The 20265-nt window shown below is 43.8% G+C and overlaps 2 protein-coding genes across 6 annotated transcripts in view; one reads left to right on the top strand and one right to left on the bottom strand.

Moving 5' to 3' along the window:
* FAM219A (family with sequence similarity 219 member A) overlaps positions 1 to 13760 on the bottom strand; it is a 76340-nt gene extending 62580 nt beyond the window's left edge. The window contains exon 1 of the mRNA XM_053932522.1: positions 13689 to 13760. Coding sequence (XP_053788497.1) covers positions 13689 to 13748 — 60 coding nt within the window. The 5' untranslated portion in view covers positions 13749 to 13760. The remainder of the gene's footprint in view (positions 1 to 13688) is intronic.
* DNAI1 (dynein axonemal intermediate chain 1) overlaps positions 13755 to 20265 on the top strand; it is a 136584-nt gene continuing 130073 nt past the window's right edge. For 3 of the 5 annotated variants that reach the window (XM_053932955.1, XM_053932953.1, XM_053932952.1), the window contains exon 1: positions 13755 to 14516. In XM_053932955.1, coding sequence (XP_053788930.1) covers positions 14169 to 14516 — 348 coding nt within the window. In that variant the 5' untranslated portion in view covers positions 13755 to 14168. The remainder of the gene's footprint in view (positions 14517 to 20265) is intronic. The other 2 variants (XM_053932951.1, XM_053932954.1) reach the window with 1 other exon arrangement.

The raw sequence follows: 20265 nt of genomic DNA on the forward strand, positions 1-20265 counted from the left end.
AATTATTCATGGTCATTCAGAATCACAGCCACTGTCAAATATCCATGGCTTAATAAGAAGGAGGAAATTAAGTAATTGAGCCAGCATCAAACACATACCTCTTATGCCACTAAAAGAACTTTCTGCTTCTCCAGCCAGGTCCTAGGACATTAGCCACCGTGCTTCCCAAAAACCACCACTACTATGCAGATTGTACTAAATATTGATTCAAGGGTTAATAATTTGGATAAGCAGGGGGAACCTTTGGGACTATTGGAGTCGGTACCATGAAATACTGGTTTTTCAGATCATAGTTGAAGAGACATAAGGCAAATACATTCTCCATCTCATATGCAGACCCAACAACTGCAGTCCCACTCACTGAAAAGAGTTGAAATGTGCACTTAATTCACCCATTTGTTAAATGGAGAACAACTCATGAAACTAAGCAGAAAGCACCACTCCTCTAAAAGTCAGTATGGAAGCACCTCTAATCTTCTAAGTGCTAGCAGTTAACCTCGTGGGACAAACTTTTCTTTCTGGGTTGGACTCTATGTGAAGAAATTTTTTCCCAAAATTCAGGGACTAATCTTTGAGAATTCAGTGTTGCAAATATAGAACCTTAAAGTTAATAAAAGCTCATATCTGACATTTCCCACTGTAGCACAGGGGAACTTCTTTTCTGCAGAAAGCATGAATTATAAATTCTGTAGCAACATAATCCAAATAATATATTCTCCCATAACCAGATAATCACTTTATAATAATTCTTACATGCACAGCATGGATTATCTCAGCTATTTTCACAATCACTTTGCCCTAATTTTTGCAAGAAGTACAAGAAATTATTTTCACAGAACTGCTTTTGCAGTATGCTTTCTAAGGTACATCCACCAAAGGGTTTGGCTCTGCTGGAAATGATGAAAATAAGAAGCAGTATGACATTTTATTTCATCAGAGCAGCAGAGGAATGACTAATGTTTTGCAGAATTCTATACTATATCTTCAAGTTTTGTATTAGCATCCTGAATGCTGTAAATGGCAACTCCTGCTGCTTAAATCTCAGAAGAGATGTGTCACAACATATTTTCAAGAAGAGCTGGACTTGCTCTAACTCCTTGAACAATACCCTTTTCCCTCTAATTGAGGTGACCAAAACTGGAAGCTGATCTGACTTTTGACACACACATTAACAGAAATGGAATCAGAAGCCAGCAGTTTCTCCTTGGCTTATCAACTGCCAAGAACCCAATGTGAAGTGCAGCTTTTACACGCTCCAGTGGGCTAGGTGACCTCCATCCTCAGAGCCTATGAACATGATGCTCCTGTTACTATTCTCAGAACTGCAATTCCCTTTTTCACCCCCTTAAATAAGGTGAAATTAAGATTAGAGATCTAGACAGACCCACAGGCCCAAAAGAGATTGGTAGGGGCAGAGTGGAATGGGTAGGTCTTTCCCTGGACTACAACATAATTTTCCTGCAAGATCCTTTGAAGTTTTAGAATTCTAGGCTTAGAAAATAAAGCTTTTTCTGCTGTTTTCATATCACATGGATCCTATGAAAGCCCTATTACACACTTCCATTCCCATCCTATCCACATATCCCCTAGTTTTTCTCAAGGGATATCATGCTTGACTTTCTCTTGTTCCACATATATTCCAGAGACAGATGTCATGAGAAACAAGGTTCAGGTATGCTGCATTGCCTTGTGCTTTCAAAATAATTCCACATTCACTAGTACTAGGGCTCAATGCCACAACTAGAAAGGCACCAGATAATTTTGATGATGCAGGCTGTACTTATGCTAATCTACTTTGCCTCTGGAACAAAGATGTCCCACAGAAGCATCAGCGGAAGTGTTGCTGCAGAGGGGAGGCTGTGCAGTAAGAGCTGGTCCCTGTACTGAAACGGGAGCACTGCTCATTTTTCTGCACACTTCAGGCCCTTGCTCCAAACAAGTGAAGTCTGGAAGGCTGAACCTGCCCTAGTTCTGTTCCATCACCATGATTGCCCCTTTCCATGCATTGACTGACAAAGCAGTAACTGTACAATCTGTATGTGGTGCTCATCTGGAGAGTCTGCTCTGGCCATCACAGACAGTGTATTTTTCATTTGCATCACATGCATGTTGTTGGGAAAAAAGTAATGCTTTCATACAAATAAGTATATTGGTTTTAGACATGACAGTCACAAGATTCTACCAGACAAAAGCTTTGCAATGCCATCTCTCGTTAGGAACATTCCTATTCATTTTTTCATTTCAATTAACAGCATGTACCCCATCCAATGCACACCTCCTTGCCTCCCTCTCCCATTTCTCAGGTCAGTCTACTCAAACAGCTCCTTTGATGTTCAGGTTCTGCAAAGTTCAGAAATTTAAAAATTTGTCTTTTATTACACATCAAGCTACTCACAACAATTGACAATGAAACAAGTTTGATATTAGAAATTAGGCCCTATAATCAAGTCACTATCAATGAGCATAAGACCATGAGAATAAAAATTATAGTACTTTCCTCTACTATGTTAAACACTACAGGTAAAAGCCTTTTTAATCAGAGATTTCTAACCAAGCACCCCCAGGCCCTTTCCTGCATTCAGCCTTTAACCTGTATTGGTGATTATTCCTCACCAGGTGCATGGCTCTACACTTTGTTGAACTTCATTATTTTGTTTACCTTCTCTTTACCTTCTCTTCTCTAACAAATATTAGACCTTCTGCTTCAACAAACTCCAAGAAATTGCTTTCCTAGAACTAGGTGGCTCAAAACATGGCAAGTCCCATCTGCTTCCCTTGCCCTATCATTAGTCTGCTGTAAGGCTGGTACATCAGCCAAAGAGTGAAACGGGAACAGTTCACTGTCTGGGGACATGACTTAAGCAATACTACCAAAAGAGCTTAGGCAAGTGTAAATTAATCTCTTCTGAATTTACGAATGTGGGTCTAACCAACAGGTCCTTTTCAATACTGCAATACACTGCCAATATGCTTTTCTGCAGGGACTGCAGTACTTCCTCACTTAAAGGGAAAAAGCAACAGTTTCTTAAGTCTGAGAACACCATCAGAGGTGAACACAGAAACTTAAAAAATGTCAAATTACCATAGTTAACTATGCAAAAAAAGTGAAATGATGAACTGATGAAGACACAAAAATAACTGCATTTAAGGCAGCTAAAAATGCTTGGTCCACCAGGTAAAAAAGACCTACTGGCAGACATCTGTAAGATATCTGTTTGAAAGGAAGGATCATGAGAGGCCACCACCAAAGCAGGCTATCTCATCTCAGCTAAAAAGCTCTTCCAATGCCTGTGGCAAACTTGCTGAAAAAAACAGAAACCACCATGCCCCAAATTCAGCAGGGAATAGGGAAGGAAGCAATAATTAGATCAGCATAAGCAACTCTGACATTGTTGCAAGAACCAAGATTGGTTTTCACCTGGGGGCACACACAAACAAAAACATGAAACAAGAAATAACCTAGTGTCGTGGTTTGACATGGAAGTGAATTTTTTCCAGGAAGTTGGGTCAAACCAATCAGTGGTCAAGTTTGGATATTGGCACCTGGAGTGACCACTGAAGGTATGGACACACCTCTGAGAACACAGGGGGTTAAAAGCAAGAACTCCGAGGAGAACTCTCTCTTTGGTTCCAGTCGTCAGAGAGTGCAGACTCTCCCCTGCCCAGCTACGGGCTGGGTGGGGGAGGGGAAGCCACGCGGCCTTGTCCAGGTAGGCCGAGGGGCTGAGGGTCTGGAACCGAGCCAGCTCCTGCGGACGGAAGGGTGGAGAGGAGCAGAGATGCCTTTGTTCCTCCCCCCCCCGCCAAGAGGGAAAGAGACAGAGAGCCTGGCAGCACCTGGAAATTTGCCGGCAGAGGAGAAGGAGAAGGGGGGGGGGGGATGCCCAGCGTGGGAGGCGGCGGAACACCAGACCCAGATATCAGCCGTCCAGGGAGTCTGAACTTTTAACCCTTTTCAGGAAATGAGGAAATGAGGGCTTTTTAAAAGTATTACTCCTCCTTGATTTGTAGTGGAAGAGAGATAGCCCGGGACCTGAGATGTTAGAAGAAGAAATATTTAGGTGGGAAGAGATGATGAATTAGCTTTTGGCTGGACTTTTCTTTTTAGCCATGGACTGAACCAAAATCTCCTGCAATAGAGACTGCATTTTAGGGGGATGCAGTGGTGACCCAGGGAGACCTGTTTCAGCTTCGAACAACACAAGAATGGCGAGAAACGAAGAGAGCTGAAGAGGGAATGGTGATACCCTCTGTCTTCGGGAAGAAGAAGAGTCCTGCTTTTGGACCCCTCGGCCCCAGGGGAAAATGGGGGGGACTGTAGTCCCAGGATGAGAAGCTGAACTGTTGTATCTTTGGGTCCGTGGCAAAGCATCCTTAAAGGAGCCCTACGAGCAGTCTGTCCATGCACGGTAGTGAGAGCACTGTAACATAGAATAGAGAGTGTCACACTGGCAGATTTTCTCCGGGTGGTGGCCATGTGTGACAGGGAAACACAGGGTGTGGCAACTGTGTTTCCTGGGGGGTCTGTGGTGCAACAGAGACTTCTCTCTCCCTTGATAGTTTGAGTATGGATTACCTGAAGGGTGGTAATTTGATCAGGAATCCCGGGTGATGTTTCATGGCTGGGTGTTTTTGGAAATTGGGAGGAGGAGGGGTGTTTTATAAGGTCTTCATCCTGGATTTAGTTTATGTGTTTTCTGTATTAGTAGTAGTTTAATAAAGTTTTTTTCCTTTGTTATTAAGCTTGGGCCTGCTCTGCTCTGTTCCTGATAACATCTCACAGCATTTATTTAGGGAAGGTGCATTTTCATGGGGACGCTGGCATTGCGCCAGTGTCCAACCTTGACACCTAGGTAAACATTTTGCTTGGATATGGGTGTACTAAATCACTAACTGACATTCCCATGCAATCAGTAAAATACGCAAGAGAGAAATGATCATTAGACTATTGCTGCTCTGCCTGGCTTAGGAAAAGGATTTATTGGACTGAAGGCTGCAGAACCCATAAGATAGGTGCTCATATAAATGGCAGTTGGCTCAGAAAGGAAACTGAAAATGAACTAAGAAAAAGCAGTGTCAGACAAGCATGAGTCAAGACACAATACCATGTCCAAAGAGGAACAATCCATCTCTGATGGTCCTGAATGCTGAACAAAACAGCAGCTCCTCAGAAAAGCTCTAACACAGACTATTCTGGAAGAATGCTGAGGAAGGAGCTGAGGTATGTTTGTTCTACCTGGTTCAGCACCGTACACAGAGTCTAAACAATGTGCTCTGGTAGGAAGATGGTGCTGGGTTACAGGAGTCACTTGCTGGCCAGTTATTTGATAGCAAACAACTTTGTTCTATGCAGTAGAAATTAGCAGGCTCAGGAAGAATTTAAATATGTTCTAGCAATGTAACTTGCTCACAGCAGAGGCTGCATCTCCAGTAGAGAGCTTGCCACTACAGCTGAAATACCCTTTTAAGATGAAACAAACAGTAATCGCCCTTTTCCCTTCTGTATAGGAAATAAGGTCTTACCCATCCTTAGAGAACCAGGGCTCTTCTCAACAAAAGCAATGTGAGCTACCTTCAGCTTTACTAAAAATACACTTTTCTCAGTCCACAAATAAGATGACTGCAACTTACCTAGTAAAAGCAGTTGGGATGCAGCCCGAATACTATGCACATATTTAGGAGAGCATTTCTTTGTAAAGTAGTTTCCTGATGTGATAAAACCTTGCTATCCTGTGAATTGGATGGATGTGTCCAAAAGTTGAGCAGATTTGCTAGTAATTACTCTTCAAAATTAAGCAAATTTCCACCTGCAATTTCACTCTCTCCGACTCAGTAATCCTCAAAGACAAAGCAATGGAGCAAATGCTTGCTTCTGACTGCTTACCACAAAATGGACCCCAATCCATTGCACAAGATGACACTCTAAAATTCAAAGAATAATGGTTCAGACTACAAAAGCTTTGAGCTGAAACGATGGATTTACTAGTGCCAAGTGCCTGCATCACTACAATGTCAACTTTATAGTGCCAGATACAGAACAATGTTGGGGGAACCTTATACTCAAAATGGCACAAGACCTCACTGAAGATATATGGCATATGTGAGTGTGAGGGGAAAGTGCAGACACATTTCTACAGACTGCCTATGGAAAGTCACAAATAATTGATCTACATAGAAGCTGAAAGGCAACTACTCCAGCCAAGATCTTAAAATGTCTAGAAAAAACAGGCACACCATCATCACTGACTGACTAGAAGTCCTGCCAATAGCCAGCTTTTAATCCTCTAGCCCACAGATCAAACTGGTGATGGGGTCTCCTCCTCTATTTTTATCAAGTTCAGGCTTCAATTTCTCCAAAAGTAAAACATAGCTCCAGACAGGTCACAGCCCTGTTGGTAAGCTGAGGACTTTCCTGGACTGAAGGCTTGCAAAAATTAAGCCATGCCTTGTTCTCCTCTCACACCCCGGAATTTTCCTCATCTTGTCTCTTTACACACCTGCCACTACCTACTGGCAGAGAGAGGATACAGCTACACCAGTAGCAGAAATTGCTGTCTGAGTAAGTAATAACATCACACTACAGATAACAAGCTCTTGGGAATGATGGTAGAATCCCAAGAGTGGACTGTGCAGATTTAATTGTTCATAGAGTTCACTGCCCCCTTTTAAATACCTTTCTTCACTCAGAAGGATATTTCCAAATATGACTGACAGAACAACTGTAGTCAGAACTTGTACAAAGAAGCAGAGAAAAAGGAGCAATGCTCCTGCAGAGACAGTGCCAGCCAGAACATGCTCCAATATCCTGACAGGTTATCCTCCAGATACAACAGCACATCCCTCACAGCTTCCTTTGGGAGCATGTGGTGGATCACTGCTGGGGTTTCAGCCTGGCCTGGGGTGGTAACAAAAATGCTCCTGTACCTCTGCACCTCAGGCCTGACATGGGACAGGGAAGTGACAGGACAGAATCCCAATTAACTGAAGTACTCAGGGAGGCAGTCTCTAGGCCACTGCTACAGATGACATGACAGCACATTAAAAAAAAAAAAAACTTGTGTAACTAAAAGCAGCACTAGCTGAAATAATTTTTTTCAGGACCTGCAGTCCTGCAACATTACAAATCTCATGTACTGTAAGCATTTACAAAACATGTAGCTGTGTAACCCCTGGGCTACATTACAATGAATATATATAAGGATGACATTTTCATTTTAGAAGCTTTTTCCTTCTAGAAAAAACAAGGGATTTTTGTACCTGCACTATAGACCTACTGTTATATTAACATACTATTTATAAGCCCTACTGGTATAGCATTTCTTTTTGCTTTAGTTACTTTTGGTTTTCTGTTCTTCAGTTTTTCCTCCTTTTATGGCAAGATCTTAGCATGCATCACAACTTTCTTAAGGTGAGATAGGCAGTATTTTGCAGAAATAAATGCAGATTTTATAAGCATGCTGAGCACTCATACTTTCTACTGACTAAAATTACAGTTTTTAAAAAATACTAAGTATCTGGTAGATAATATAATTTATTTTTATTCTCATCTGATGTTAAAAACCAAAGCCATACAGAAATGCATCTTCTGTACCTTCAAAATTTCTGAAAATTTTACACTTTCAGGACTGGTGCAGATTTGGCATCTCAGCTGAAGAGCCAGCAGTATCACTATAGGATTTGGCTGAACAAAATCCTTAGTTTGGCTGTAATCATTATAACTAGAGCTACCAGCCTGAGGCCCCTGCTGGCAAGGAACCAGGCTAGGCACAATGATTCAGACTGAGATACAGGAACCACCAGCCCAATTTCTCTTGAAAGAGCTCAGCTCATGTGGGCTGAAAACCAGGAAACTGAAATACTGCGTTCCTGCTGTTTTCAGAAGGTGAACCATAGTCTTAGAAGTTTGTGTTAAAGCTCCACTGAAGCTGCTGCACTTCAACAGGTGTGTTCTTGGGAAAAGTGGTACTGATGCCATATAAGCAAAAGCTTATATGTCTTATATATATAAAAGTCTTTTACTCTACTTTTATTTTTGTGCTAAGAACAGGAACTGCCTGTGTTGGTCTATGGGAGTAACGTGTGATCCAGCACTGCCACCTGTCACAGTCTGCCATCACATGCCAGCCAGGGCTTGGTGCATGCTAGAGACACAGGCTTGGGAGGCATCCATGTTCCAACAGACTCAAGGTATAACTCACTGCACTGTGCTCAGTATGTTTCATTTTAACAAAAATTCTAAGGGTTTGGCAAGAGTTTAGGTAACAGTCCCAAAACACAGATTTAAAAATCACAGGGAAAGTGTGCAGTGAGACTCCAATGCTGAAGAAAAGATGGCTCTACACACAACTACAGGGTCAGCCATTCTTACTTCAAAGGAAATTTTACTTCTTTTTTGTCTGCAGAATCCTCATTGTTCAAGTTTCCCTTCATCTCTCTCTCCCTTTAATATCTACCACTGTAATAAGAATTTTATATTAGGAAACCTTCCCAGCAAAAAACTTGTGAGAAAACAAATCATCATAACAAATGCATCACCACCAACAGACCAGGAAAAAGTGACTAGTTGGAAGTTAAGGCATCAAATACCAACTCCATCAGCCAAGAGAGCTATCGACCAAATATAAGTGTCCCAGAAATAATGAATTTCAGGCCTCATCACATCCCTGGAGACCCTGAATTGATTTTATCTGGAAATAACCCACTACCCAGCAGCTAAGGCAGAAAAACCTTTCTGTGAGTGGAGAAGGATCACAACAGGTCGAGTTGGAAATGAACAGAATCTAAGCAGAACAGAGTTCCTGCAGATGAGCTTGCATAATGTTGAGAAGGATGACGTGACACTAAATATTAGGAATAAAAACAAAAAACCCTGTAGATTAGTTTATATTCATTTGAAAAGGCAGACATTTTTAGGATGGAAGCCAAATGTGACCAATATACAAGAATAGAAATGTGAATAAGAACAAATAATTCCATTTTCATGGACTGGCATGACATGAATGTGACCAAGTGCCAGTTACCAGCCTGTCTTCTCTTCCAGGATGAAAATGTACAGCACTGTACCACAACATCAAAATATGCAGTGCAATGTGTTTCTTCAGGATTTAAAACACTGGGCCTCATCCCATCTGACAACTCAATGATGTTTAACCAGTTTAAACCAGATTGCCAGGTACTGTATGCGACCTTGTCCATCTGTACATAGCAACTCTGTCTCATTAAGTCTTGTGCTGAACCTCTCCTTTGGGTTTGCTTCAGTTACCCAGCAGTTCTCAAAACACATTTGTAGAGGTCACACAGAGTCAAGCCAGCTTGCCTGACTTCACAATACTTAGCCAAACAAGCTGGAAAGAGGAAGAAAATTACTACCCACTTCATTAATTTCCCATCACTGCATCCAATGTGAAGCATTGGAGGGCACACATGACAGACCTGGCCAACATGCAACCTGTAGGCCAAACACCTCTCAGCTCTGTAACAAAATCCCTACCTGACTTGTTATTAGGAAAATGTTAGAGAGACATACAGCAACCAGAGGTTCTGGTAGGCTTTGTCCAGCCTGTACTAGTTGGGTGCTGCCCTTAGCCTTGCAATGGGAAGCCAACATAGGTGGGAAAAGGCTGTCAGAGACAATGTTCCCCAACCAGACACATTTGAGCTTTAAAGAACTTAGCTTTGCAAAAAGCCATGTCAGGTTATCTGTCCCTGCTCTGTAAATAAAATACTGGTTATTGTCAGGCTGTACTGTCAGTAGACACCAGACATCAGTACACTTTCACCCCTGACACACCAATTTATTAGATCAATAAATAGTGCAAGTGTCAGTGGCAGGTCTGGAGGGTGGAAGGGTTCAGAAAGGTTTCACAGTGCATTCTAAGAAAGGTATAGCAGCTACATGCCAAAGAGAAGCCAATCTTTTAATTTTGAAGATGGGCAGACCAGGAGACATGTCAGATGGTTTCCAGGCAGATCAGCAGCAGTTGTCTTGGAGTTCAGTATAAAGACATCAAAAGCTAAGATGACACTTTATCCATGCAGATGAATAGACATTCAAAAAGCATGCATGCTGGTCAACAACACAAAGTTCAGGATTTTGAGCAAACCCTAGCTTCACAAACCTCATTTCAGAACCTGTAACACACTGGCCAGCACTCAGAGGGAACCGTGCTTTCCTGGGACACCCTGTTCCTGTTGGAACAGGATGAAAAAATATTTCATCTAGTGTATACTCTATAAATCAAGCAAGAGACCTTCTTTGTTTGCTTTTAGCAGGGAATAATGTTTAGAAACATTTATTTTTATATATAGCTTCAGTGGCAAGTCACTTTTAGGTAGCATGTGAAAAACAAACTTTTAGGTAGCATGTGAAAAACAAACTTTTACTTCAGCTTTCTGGATGTGGAAAAGAGTGACAGATGCATCTCTCCCTGAGACCATTGGAACTGAAAGCTTTTAAACTGGGAAGAAAACAGTAAATCCTGAGATTATAAGGTTATTCTGTACTTTTGTGCTGATTTTGACAGGGATAAAGTTAATTTTCTTCACAACAGCTACTATGGGGCTGTTTGTGTACTATGGGTTTGTGCTGAAAACAGTATTGATAACACAGGGATGTTTAGGTTATTTCTGGGCAGCATTTGCAGAATCAAGGCCTTTTCTGTTTCTCACCCCACCCCACCAACCAGGAGCCTGGGGGTGCACAAGAGGTTGCACAGGCACACGGATTGGACAGCTGACCCTAGCTGACCACAGAGATATTCCATACCATATGCTCAACATATAAAGCTAGGAAGAAAAAGGACAAGGGGGGATGTTGGGAATGATGGTATTCATCTTCCCAAGTATTCATCAGGTGTAATGGAGCCCTCCCTTTTTCTCTGGGCATGGTTGAACACCTGCCTGCCCAAAGGAAATGGTAGATGAATTCCTTGTTTTGCTTTGCTTGTGTGCATGGTTTTAGCTTTACTTATTAAACTGTCTTCATCTCAACCCACAAGTTCTCACTTTTACTTGTCTGATTCTTTCCCGCATCCTGATGTGGGAGGGAACTGAGCAAGTGGCTGTGAGTGATTTATTTGTTAACTGTGTTTAAACCGCAACCTTAATAGTACAGAATGGGAGGGAGAATGACCGACACATGGTAATTGTAATGGCACAAAGCAGTAGTATTGGCCAGAACTGCAGCACCCAAACAAATTAATATGATAAATCCCAGACTTGCAAGGATTCTTGCAAGTCCCTATCTGCAAAGTACAGACCAGGAACCACAAAGCAGAGGAAACCACCAGAAATGTTGTACCACACTTGCTACATCCCACTTCTGAGACCACTGTCAACATTTCCATGCCTGTGGAAAAATCCTATACACCCAGTCACAAAAATTGTGCGTGTAGACCTCCAAACACTCAAGACCCCCAAAACCACAAGGTTTCATTATGAGCTCCAGTAGTTAGAAAAGAGCTGAAGCCCTGAAGCACAGATTCAGAGTATTTCTTAAATGCAAAGTGTTAAAGCTCTTTGTGAAAATTTTCTAATTCTTCCATGTTGAAGGAAACTGTTTCCCATGTTTACTATCACTGCTGCACAATCCACCATCATATCTCGAGAAAACTGGGTTGGACCAGAGAAGCTGTTTGGATTCTGCCTGGTTCATGTCTATGCAAACATGCATGTATCTGCAAATTCCACTCTTCCACTATTACGGAGTTTCTAGAAAACACTTAGGAGTATTGTTTTGTCTGGCAACAGCTTTTTCAAACTTGCTACTTTGACTACTATGCCTGCAGTAAAACAAATAAATACAGCCATTCTTGGTACCTTTGTTGAAGTCACCTATATGAAAACACCAACAATAAGTTGGGAATGCAACAAGCCCGTATCAGCTTGTATGGACAGTTTTTTGCCCTACCACAAAGGTTTGAAGCCAAAAAAAAACAACCAACAAAAAACAAACCAAAACAAAAATAAACAACCCCAGAATGCAACACAAACATTCACACAGTAAGAAAAATGTTTTTCTTGCCACTGAGGGATTATTTGAGTCTGTAGACCTTGACAAAGAGCTGTTCTGTTCACAAGACATTTATGGTGCACTCAACTTCTTACAAACACTAACTGCAACAAGGAACTGAGGTTGTGTTTACATCAACTCTAAATAACATATGGTTTGATATATTAGAAATCTCAGAAGTGTTTCAGTGCTAGCACAAACCTGGCAACAACCTATCCTCACCTGCTGCCAAAAGGAACTATGCAAGTATTTCATTGAAGTTCTTTCCACCTTCCCAAACAATTCATATGCCTGTCTCACACAATCAGATGCCAAGGTGGGAATTGCTTACTTCAGGTGCCAAAAGGAATCAACACCTTGAGCAAGTGAGCTCCTTGTCCAGCTTTCACTTTAATGCCAAGAAGAACTGTATTTCAACAGGTCTCAGGTTACTAATAACACACCTCCAGGCAGGAACACGGGAGTAAGGGGAGGGGAACACACAAGAAAACCTCCTCCAGGTAGAAAACAGAAATGGGCAAACACATTCCAGAGTTCTGTGATAGGCAGTTGGGGCACAACATATACACAAACAAACCTTTGGCATTGGAGCAACGCAGCTACAAGCTCATAAGTCTTGCGCTACTTGATGATGGTCTAGCATCTCCCCTGGCTGCCAGCCAGCTGGCCTTCCTTCAAAACTGATTTCAAAAGCTATCAAAAGCCCAGGACCACTCTACCTGCTCACTTACACATTTGCAAAGTCCTGTGAGCCTGCAGACTTCCTTCTCTGAAAGATTCCCCAGGGTACCATGTAGTAGTGCAACCATTATGTCAGGCTCTTCAGAGCTCATTAATTGAGTATAACTGCGTCTACGACGTGAAAAAACATCCGGATACGAAAAGCACATACTGTGGCATAGCATCAAACCCTCACAGATTGCTTTCCTTACACAAATAATTTAATATGAGCATAGCTACTTTGACAGAGATGTTTCTTTGCAGAACACCTGGACTTTACACAAGATGAGCATCTCCTTACTGCAGCTTAGTGTCGACAGTAGGCTATAAAACCATCCTTGGAGAAAGTCCTGCGGCTTCACAGCGCCTGTAACTTCACACCCACCCCGTACAGCTCTGCTATCCCCGGGGAGCATCACTCCCCGCAGCTCCCAGCCCGGGATGAGCAAAAACACCGCCCGATTCCTCCACAGACCTCACCCATCCGGTAGAAGTCAATTAAAAACCCAACCGTCCTCAGCGCCTACAACCGGGCTCCCCAGTCCCTCCGCCGCTTCCCCCTCATCCCCGGGCCATTCCCGTGCCCGGCGGCGGGAGATCAGCCCGGGATGCTCCGGGAGAAGCGGCGTTTCCATTGCGGCAGGAGCGGAGCCGCCCGCCTGCCCCCGCCCGCTTCTGCTACAGACGGCGCTCGGGGACACACCGCGGGGGGAGGAGGACGAGAAGGAGGAGAAGAGGACGTAAGGGGGGATAAGGGCAGGCCAAGAGGATGGCCCGGGATGACACAGCAGCGGCCCCGGGCCCGCCGGGGATGGCGGCAGCGCCCACGATACCCCGTTATATAACGGCGGCACCGCCGCGCCCACAGCGCCGACACCCGAGGGCGTGTGCGCGACCCCCTCGGCACCGGGATCATTTCAACCCGGGCACAGCGCGGCTCCGCCCGCCCGCCCCTCACCAGCGGCTGCATCTCGGCGCGCACGGCGGGCACCTGGAACCGGTCTATCTCCTCCATCATCTTGGCGGCGGCGGCGAGCGGAGCACGGGGAGCAGGGCGGGCGGGCGCGGGCGGCTCCTCAGGCGCCGAGAGGGCACGGCGACGGCGACAATGACAACGGCAGCGGCTGCGGCTGCCTCATCGCCACCGCCGCCGCCGTGACTCAGCCGCGCCGCTTCCGGGTCCGGCCGCCGGCCCGCCCCTTCTGAATATTCATGAAAGGCGGGGCCACTGGCCCGCTGTCGGGGACCGGATGCTGGGTTCCGCTGCCCCGCCCTTCTGAATATTCATGAGGGGCGGGAGCGCTGTCGTCGGTGACCGAGCGGTGGTCTCCCTGCGGCCCCGCTTTCTTTTGAATAGTCATTAGAGGGCACAACCGCTGCAACCAGTTTCGTGCCCGGTCACTCCGTTCCCCGAGGCCTGCCCCGTCATTGAATATTTATGAACCGGGAGGGGTCGAGGCCAGCGGTCACCAGGTCGAGGCCCAGCTGCTCCGTTTCCAGTGGCCCCGCCCTATTTGAATATTCATCAAGAGGCGGGGTCCGTCGTAGCTCTTGCTGGGCTGCGGTGCTCTGTTTGCAGCGGCAGCTGGGATGTACCATTTCCTCTCGAGGGGAGAGCGGGGGGGTTGGGGAATGGCCGGGTCCATCTGCCGCTTCCGGCGCGTTGCCGTGGCTGCTGCCAAAAACTTCCGGCGTGCCGGGTGGGCGCGGGATTGCAACGAGGGCTGTCCGCTGGCAGCAGAGAGGGACGGCCATGCCTCCCAAGGCGGCCGACAAGCGCCGGCAGGTAAGGGCTTGCCGCACTCCCGTGGTGGCAGTGCCATGGTGGCGTCACCACACGCGCCATGACGTCACACCCGAATGGCGGCCTCTGCGTCACTGCGGCGCCTCGCAGGAGTTGGCGGCCCACCAGAAGGAAGGTCGCTGTGCAGCCCCGGTGTGACCCTGTTACCCTCGGCTCCTTCTCTGAGCTCTCTCCCAGGTGTGACATCGGCGGTGACGTCACCGTTACCCAAACCGCCACCCGTGACGTCACTGCATGCAGCACAGATCTTTCCCTCCGGTTCACAGAACCACAGAGGGATCATCAGGGCTGGAAGGGACCCCTGGAGATCACTCAGTCCAACCCCCCTGCCAAGACAGGGTCACCTGGAGCAGGTGACACAGGAACGCATCCAGGTGGGGTTGGAATGTCTCCAGAGAGGGAAATTCTACAACCTCCCTGCATGGCTGTTCCAGTGCTCTGCCACCCTCAGTGTAAAGAAGTTCTTCCTCAAGTTGAGGTGGAGTTTCTTGTGTTTTAGTTTATGGACACTGCTGCTTGTCCTGTCTCTGGGTACCACTGAAAAGAGTCTGGCACCAACTCCTTGTCACCCATCTTTGATCTATTTATGTGCATTAATGAAATCCCCTCTCAGTCTTCTCCAGATTGAACAGGGCCAGCAGTGCATGAGGACATGCAATGTCTCCTCATAAAAGAGATGTTTCAGACCCCAGATCATCCTTGTAGCCTCTGCTGGACCCTCTCCAGTAGCACCTTGTTTTCCTTGTGCTGAGGAGCCCAGAAGGAGACAGAGCACTCCAGATGTGCCCTCACCAGGGCTGAGTAGAGGGGCATGATCACCTCCCTTGATCTGCTGGCCACCTGATGCACCACAGGATATCACTGGCAACACGGGCACACTGTGGGCTCACAGTCACCTTGTCACCTGCCAATACACCCAAGTCCTACTAAGCAGAGCTGAGGGGTGGAAGTGATAGCTCAGGTTGCCCCACAGAGCTGTAACCCACAGGGCTGGGTGTGGCAGTGGAGTCAGCACAGCCCCTCTTGGACTTGTTGAGTCTTGGCTGCATCATATTGTGTCATGCTGTCCCTTCAGCTGCCCACGATGCCCTGAGAGTTCTGTGGCATTACACAGCTGTTCAAACCAGCCTGTCCCAAAGCTGCAGCACCCCTCTGTCACCATCCTGTTCAGTCCTGTGAGACTACAAAGTCCTCAGACATTGTCAAGCCATTTCATCACACTTCTAGTATGCAACACTCCTTCCAAAGCAGGTTCTAATGCGCTCAAGGTATCTCCAGCCTGCCCAAGGATCTTCCAGAGACCCTGAGAACACAGGATAAAATCCTTTTCCTGAAAAAAAAATTTAAATTCTTAGTTATACCCAGCTGTGAGTTTTGTCTCTTTGCTTTTGCATTGCTATTTGGTCTTTGCTCAGCTTAAGCAATGAAGAGGAGTCATTTGCTACCCTTCCTGGCCCTAAGCCTAGTCTGCTGTGGGGTCTCTGTCTGTGAGACCTCATTGTAACCCTTTGGGCTTGTGTAGACATGTCTGCGTGCATCCTCTTTTAGGATGAAAAACTCAGATTGATTTGAGTAATTCCTGCATCTTTTCTGCTACTGCAGTATCAAAGTGTTTAATTTAAAAGCAGATGATGGCCTGGCTGATAAAACCATTTTGTTAACATGTTTAGATCAATCCCAACACACTTGATGTTAGACTTGGTGGGAGGAGGGTTAGCAGGCGTGTAAGCAAGAGTGAGAGGATCACTGACATTCCTAATTCCCTAGTAAGTACTAATAAGCACCAATATACACAGGGCTTTATAATGTTTTCAAAGGGCAAAAACTCAGAATCAAAACTCACATCCAGTCCTAGATAATAAAGATGTTTATGCTAAAATTGTAAAAACCCCATTAATAATGATGCATACTAAACTAGGGATGAAATGCTTGCTCTGAATTTCAGTTTATTTTATTTTCAGAATTTTCACATAAATATTTTAAATAATTTTCAGTAGCCATTATCTCAATACTCTGAAATGGAGAGACTTCAATTGACATGTTGTTTGAAAAACTTAATGTGCTGTGCAGGCATTCCTTTTCTTTTAAAGCTCTTGAAACATCATGAACTGTTTAAACTCTGAGGATGTTTGGCTTTTCACATAACTTTCATCACAATAACTTAAAAAGAAAAATTTTAACTTGTCCTTTATTACATTTCCCATATTTCCCTTGAGCTTGTTAAATCTGATTTCTGTTTCACATCATTTTATCTGTTAGAATATTGTCGCAGTGGAGGAATTTTGTGGTTGACTGGCCCTGAATCCGGAGGCTTTTGCCTCATTTTCCTTGACTCAGAGTACAGATACATCTCAGTGGCTTTGGGAATGTGGGGCGTGAATGCCTTTGCACTACTCGCTGCCCAGCCAGGGCCTGATGTTTGATATCTACTTGGCCATAGTGGCCACTGTAAAACTAATTGGTGGATCAAGGTTTAGATTCCAATTATTGGCAAGAATTCTTCTGTAGTATTATGCTCTTTTCCCCTGTCCTTGTGCTTTTTATTCCTCTAGTTTTTATATATTGCTTTATTCTGTTCTGCCTCTTAGGTTTTTCACTGCTGACTGCTTTCACTTTAGAAATTTTCTTCCTGAGATTGTTCTCAAAGCTAGGTGTAAGGTGTACTTACCTGTACACCTGTTCCATTTTACCATATATCACTTCCAGCTCCTCCTCTGCTTTCATGACTCCATGTTCTTCTCATACTTTGTAATAAATCTTGGTCTTTTTCTTCTTCTCCTTATGTGTGGGTTGTGTGCTCTTCTGTGTCTGTCTTGTATCTACATTCTCCTCTAACATCAGTTTCTTGCTTTATTTCACTCCTTTTTTTCTTTATCCAGATGATTTCTGCCTCCAGCTCAGTCTCCAGCCACCTGATGGGTGAAGATATGTCAAAGCTGCATTGATCATAAGAATTAAAGTCTGTGGTGTTCCAGATGAATTACTTGACTTGACCAAGTCAAATTTATAAATGCCTGTAGGCTTTCATATGTTTCTGTACACTAATAAGAAATTCTAGTATTTCAATGTTCAAAGTCTTAAAATAGTGCTGCATGTCTGGATCTTTGTGCTTCCAATGCAGCTTTGGAAATAACACCTATGTATGTTCTGTACATCAATAACACCATTCCTTTCATATCTGAAATATGTTATGTACAATTGATCTCAACAGCTTTTTGTAGGGATGTGGAATTATGGAAAGGCCTAAGCCAACTTTCCTGCATCAGAATGAAGGGAATGAGTGCATCAGATTCTCAGCTTTCCTGAAAAAAGAGGTCTTGAGCATGGCAAGCAGGACACTCGGAAGTGTAGTGTTAACAGCAGAGATGTGTGGCATGTGCATGGAAATGCAGAAAGTGTTAGGGCAGGGAACAGGACCCTGTGGGTCTTGTGTCAGTCCTGTGTGTGGTTCCGGGTGATGACAGAAAGTGGCCAGTGATTTTGAGATTGTTATTTTGAACATGTTTGACAGGTGTTTGTTTCAGATTTCCATGCCTTTGCTATGTAGCTCCAGGAAAATCCTTGAGTCAGCTGTGTTGAGCACCCTGTGCTAATGTGTATCTCTGTGGCTGCACCCACCTCAAGGAGAAGCAAGATCTCATTATGGTTCCTTAGAAGACCTTGCATACATTTAGCATTTAAAATACAGAACCAGACTCTTCAGTCTTATGAGTTAGGGTTAACCCCACTGCAGGAACAGATCACTTAAGCAGTGTTAAGAAAGGGTCTGAATTAGGACAGAGAGGCATTTCTTGTTACCCTTGTGGTCTTGCACACCCACTGACATTAAAACAGCTTCTTTGCTGTTCAGAAAGTCATAAAAGAAACAAATAGACCTCTCCCCCAAATACAGAAAACAATGAGACACAGTTTACTTTTTTGTAATTTTTTTATTTTCTATTTTTTTCTTCCCCTGAGAAGGCTTTTAAGGTGCTTACTTCTTATACATGCATTAAAATATCCATGGAGTATAAAACAAACATTCCATTTAATGTTGCTCAGAAAGCATTGTAGAATGTATTGGCAAATAGCTCTTAAATTGGCATCCCTAGTGTGTGCAAATAAATATCTGCTACAGGGCAAGCTGGATGTGACTTTGTTTCCATGCTGTGATTTCTTGCTCCTTGTGCCAACTGGTGGTTTACTATGGAGTTTGCTAATACTCAAAACGTGAATAAAAAGCTAGCAGGAAACTAACAAAATTGTTTTAGATAAGTGCCAGGCTTAGCGCTCATAATGTCTCTACCTCTTTCTTTCAGAATCCAACAAGCACATTACTACCTTACAAGTACACTATATTTTCCCCACAATTCTAGTTAATCTCTGTGCTGTGCTGTAGAGGAAGTGGAAATGACTGTCTCTGCTCAGGAAGGTGAACTAAACTTAATAGGAGCATTCTGTGATTGCTCAGCCTTGTAGCCTGATTGTATTATGGTGACAACTAGCATGGGGAGCAGAAAGACTGCAGGAATGTCTCTTTAATGATATTTTAAAAAATATAGTCTGGGTTTGTCATTTGTCCTGATGAGTGTTTCATTAATATGTAATCAATTTTCAGCTCTTGGAAAATTTGCTTAATATGAATTGACACTTCAGCTTGTCAGAGTGACCAGCTGCATCATCCCTCCTATTGAGTTCTCTGGTATTTTAGGCTGAATCTGTGAGTCCAGGTCTACTTATGCTTTAAGCATAAGGAGAAATTTTACATTTCTCAAGGAGTCACTGAATAGTGGTGTCTGACTCCTCACCATACAGTGACCCATTACAAGAACCAGTCTAAAAGGGGCAGTTTAATCCAGCAGTAAGGGAGAAAGATGTACCAGTCATCTGTGTAAGGCTGTAGTGACAGCCCTTATCCTGGATGGCAGCACAGTACATGTGGTAGCAATCATTGCATCTCCTGATTGGATAGACAGGGCTGGCCTTGGAACTGAACCTGAGGAATAGGCAAATTTTTCCAGGAGGATTTCTGTGCTCACCAATTCAGGATTCAGCCTGGTTTTAAATGAACACTGGCTCTTGAGATTAAATCTCTACTTCCTAGGTTACCAGGATGATTAGTTATCACCAGAATTGCCACAGACAAGTCAGAGGATTTGTGCAGCAAATGATAAAATAATTGAAAAGCAGGGCTCTAGAAAAAGCAGTTCAGAAGGAAACAGTCTTGGAAAAAACTTCAGAGCTTTTGATATTCAGTCAAGAATACAGAATAGCAGTAGGTACTGATAGTCCTGTCTGTTTTGTATAAATTCAATTAATGAGTCTCTGATCAGCAATTAGTGACTGTCATGTCACCAGTAGAAGGGAAAGCAATGTGAAAAAAAAAATGTGGATAGAGTAAACAAGAAGAACAAGACCTGAATGTATGGTTGAGTGCGATTTTTTTTTATTTTCTTCATTGCAAGGGAATCTGGTAACATTACTAGGGAGTTGAGGGCAAAACTTCTATTAAACATTGCAAGTCTTTGATGGTTGCCCTCACTATCTTTTTCTTTTAGGATGCAGAAATATTATACCTCTTATGAAATGCCAGCCTGGTAGGGCTTTCTTTTAAAACTTCTTTTTCATTTACAGCACTGGTCTTTAAAAGTCACCAGTAGTTTATTCTTATTTTTGTTTTCCTATTTTATGACTACTATATATTTAATTTAATTTGTGACATGCTACCCAAAATACAATTGTAAATGCTTGT

The sequence above is a fragment of the Vidua chalybeata genome, chromosome Z (assembly GCF_026979565.1).
Source record: "Vidua chalybeata isolate OUT-0048 chromosome Z, bVidCha1 merged haplotype, whole genome shotgun sequence".
NCBI lineage: Eukaryota > Metazoa > Chordata > Aves > Passeriformes > Viduidae > Vidua > Vidua chalybeata.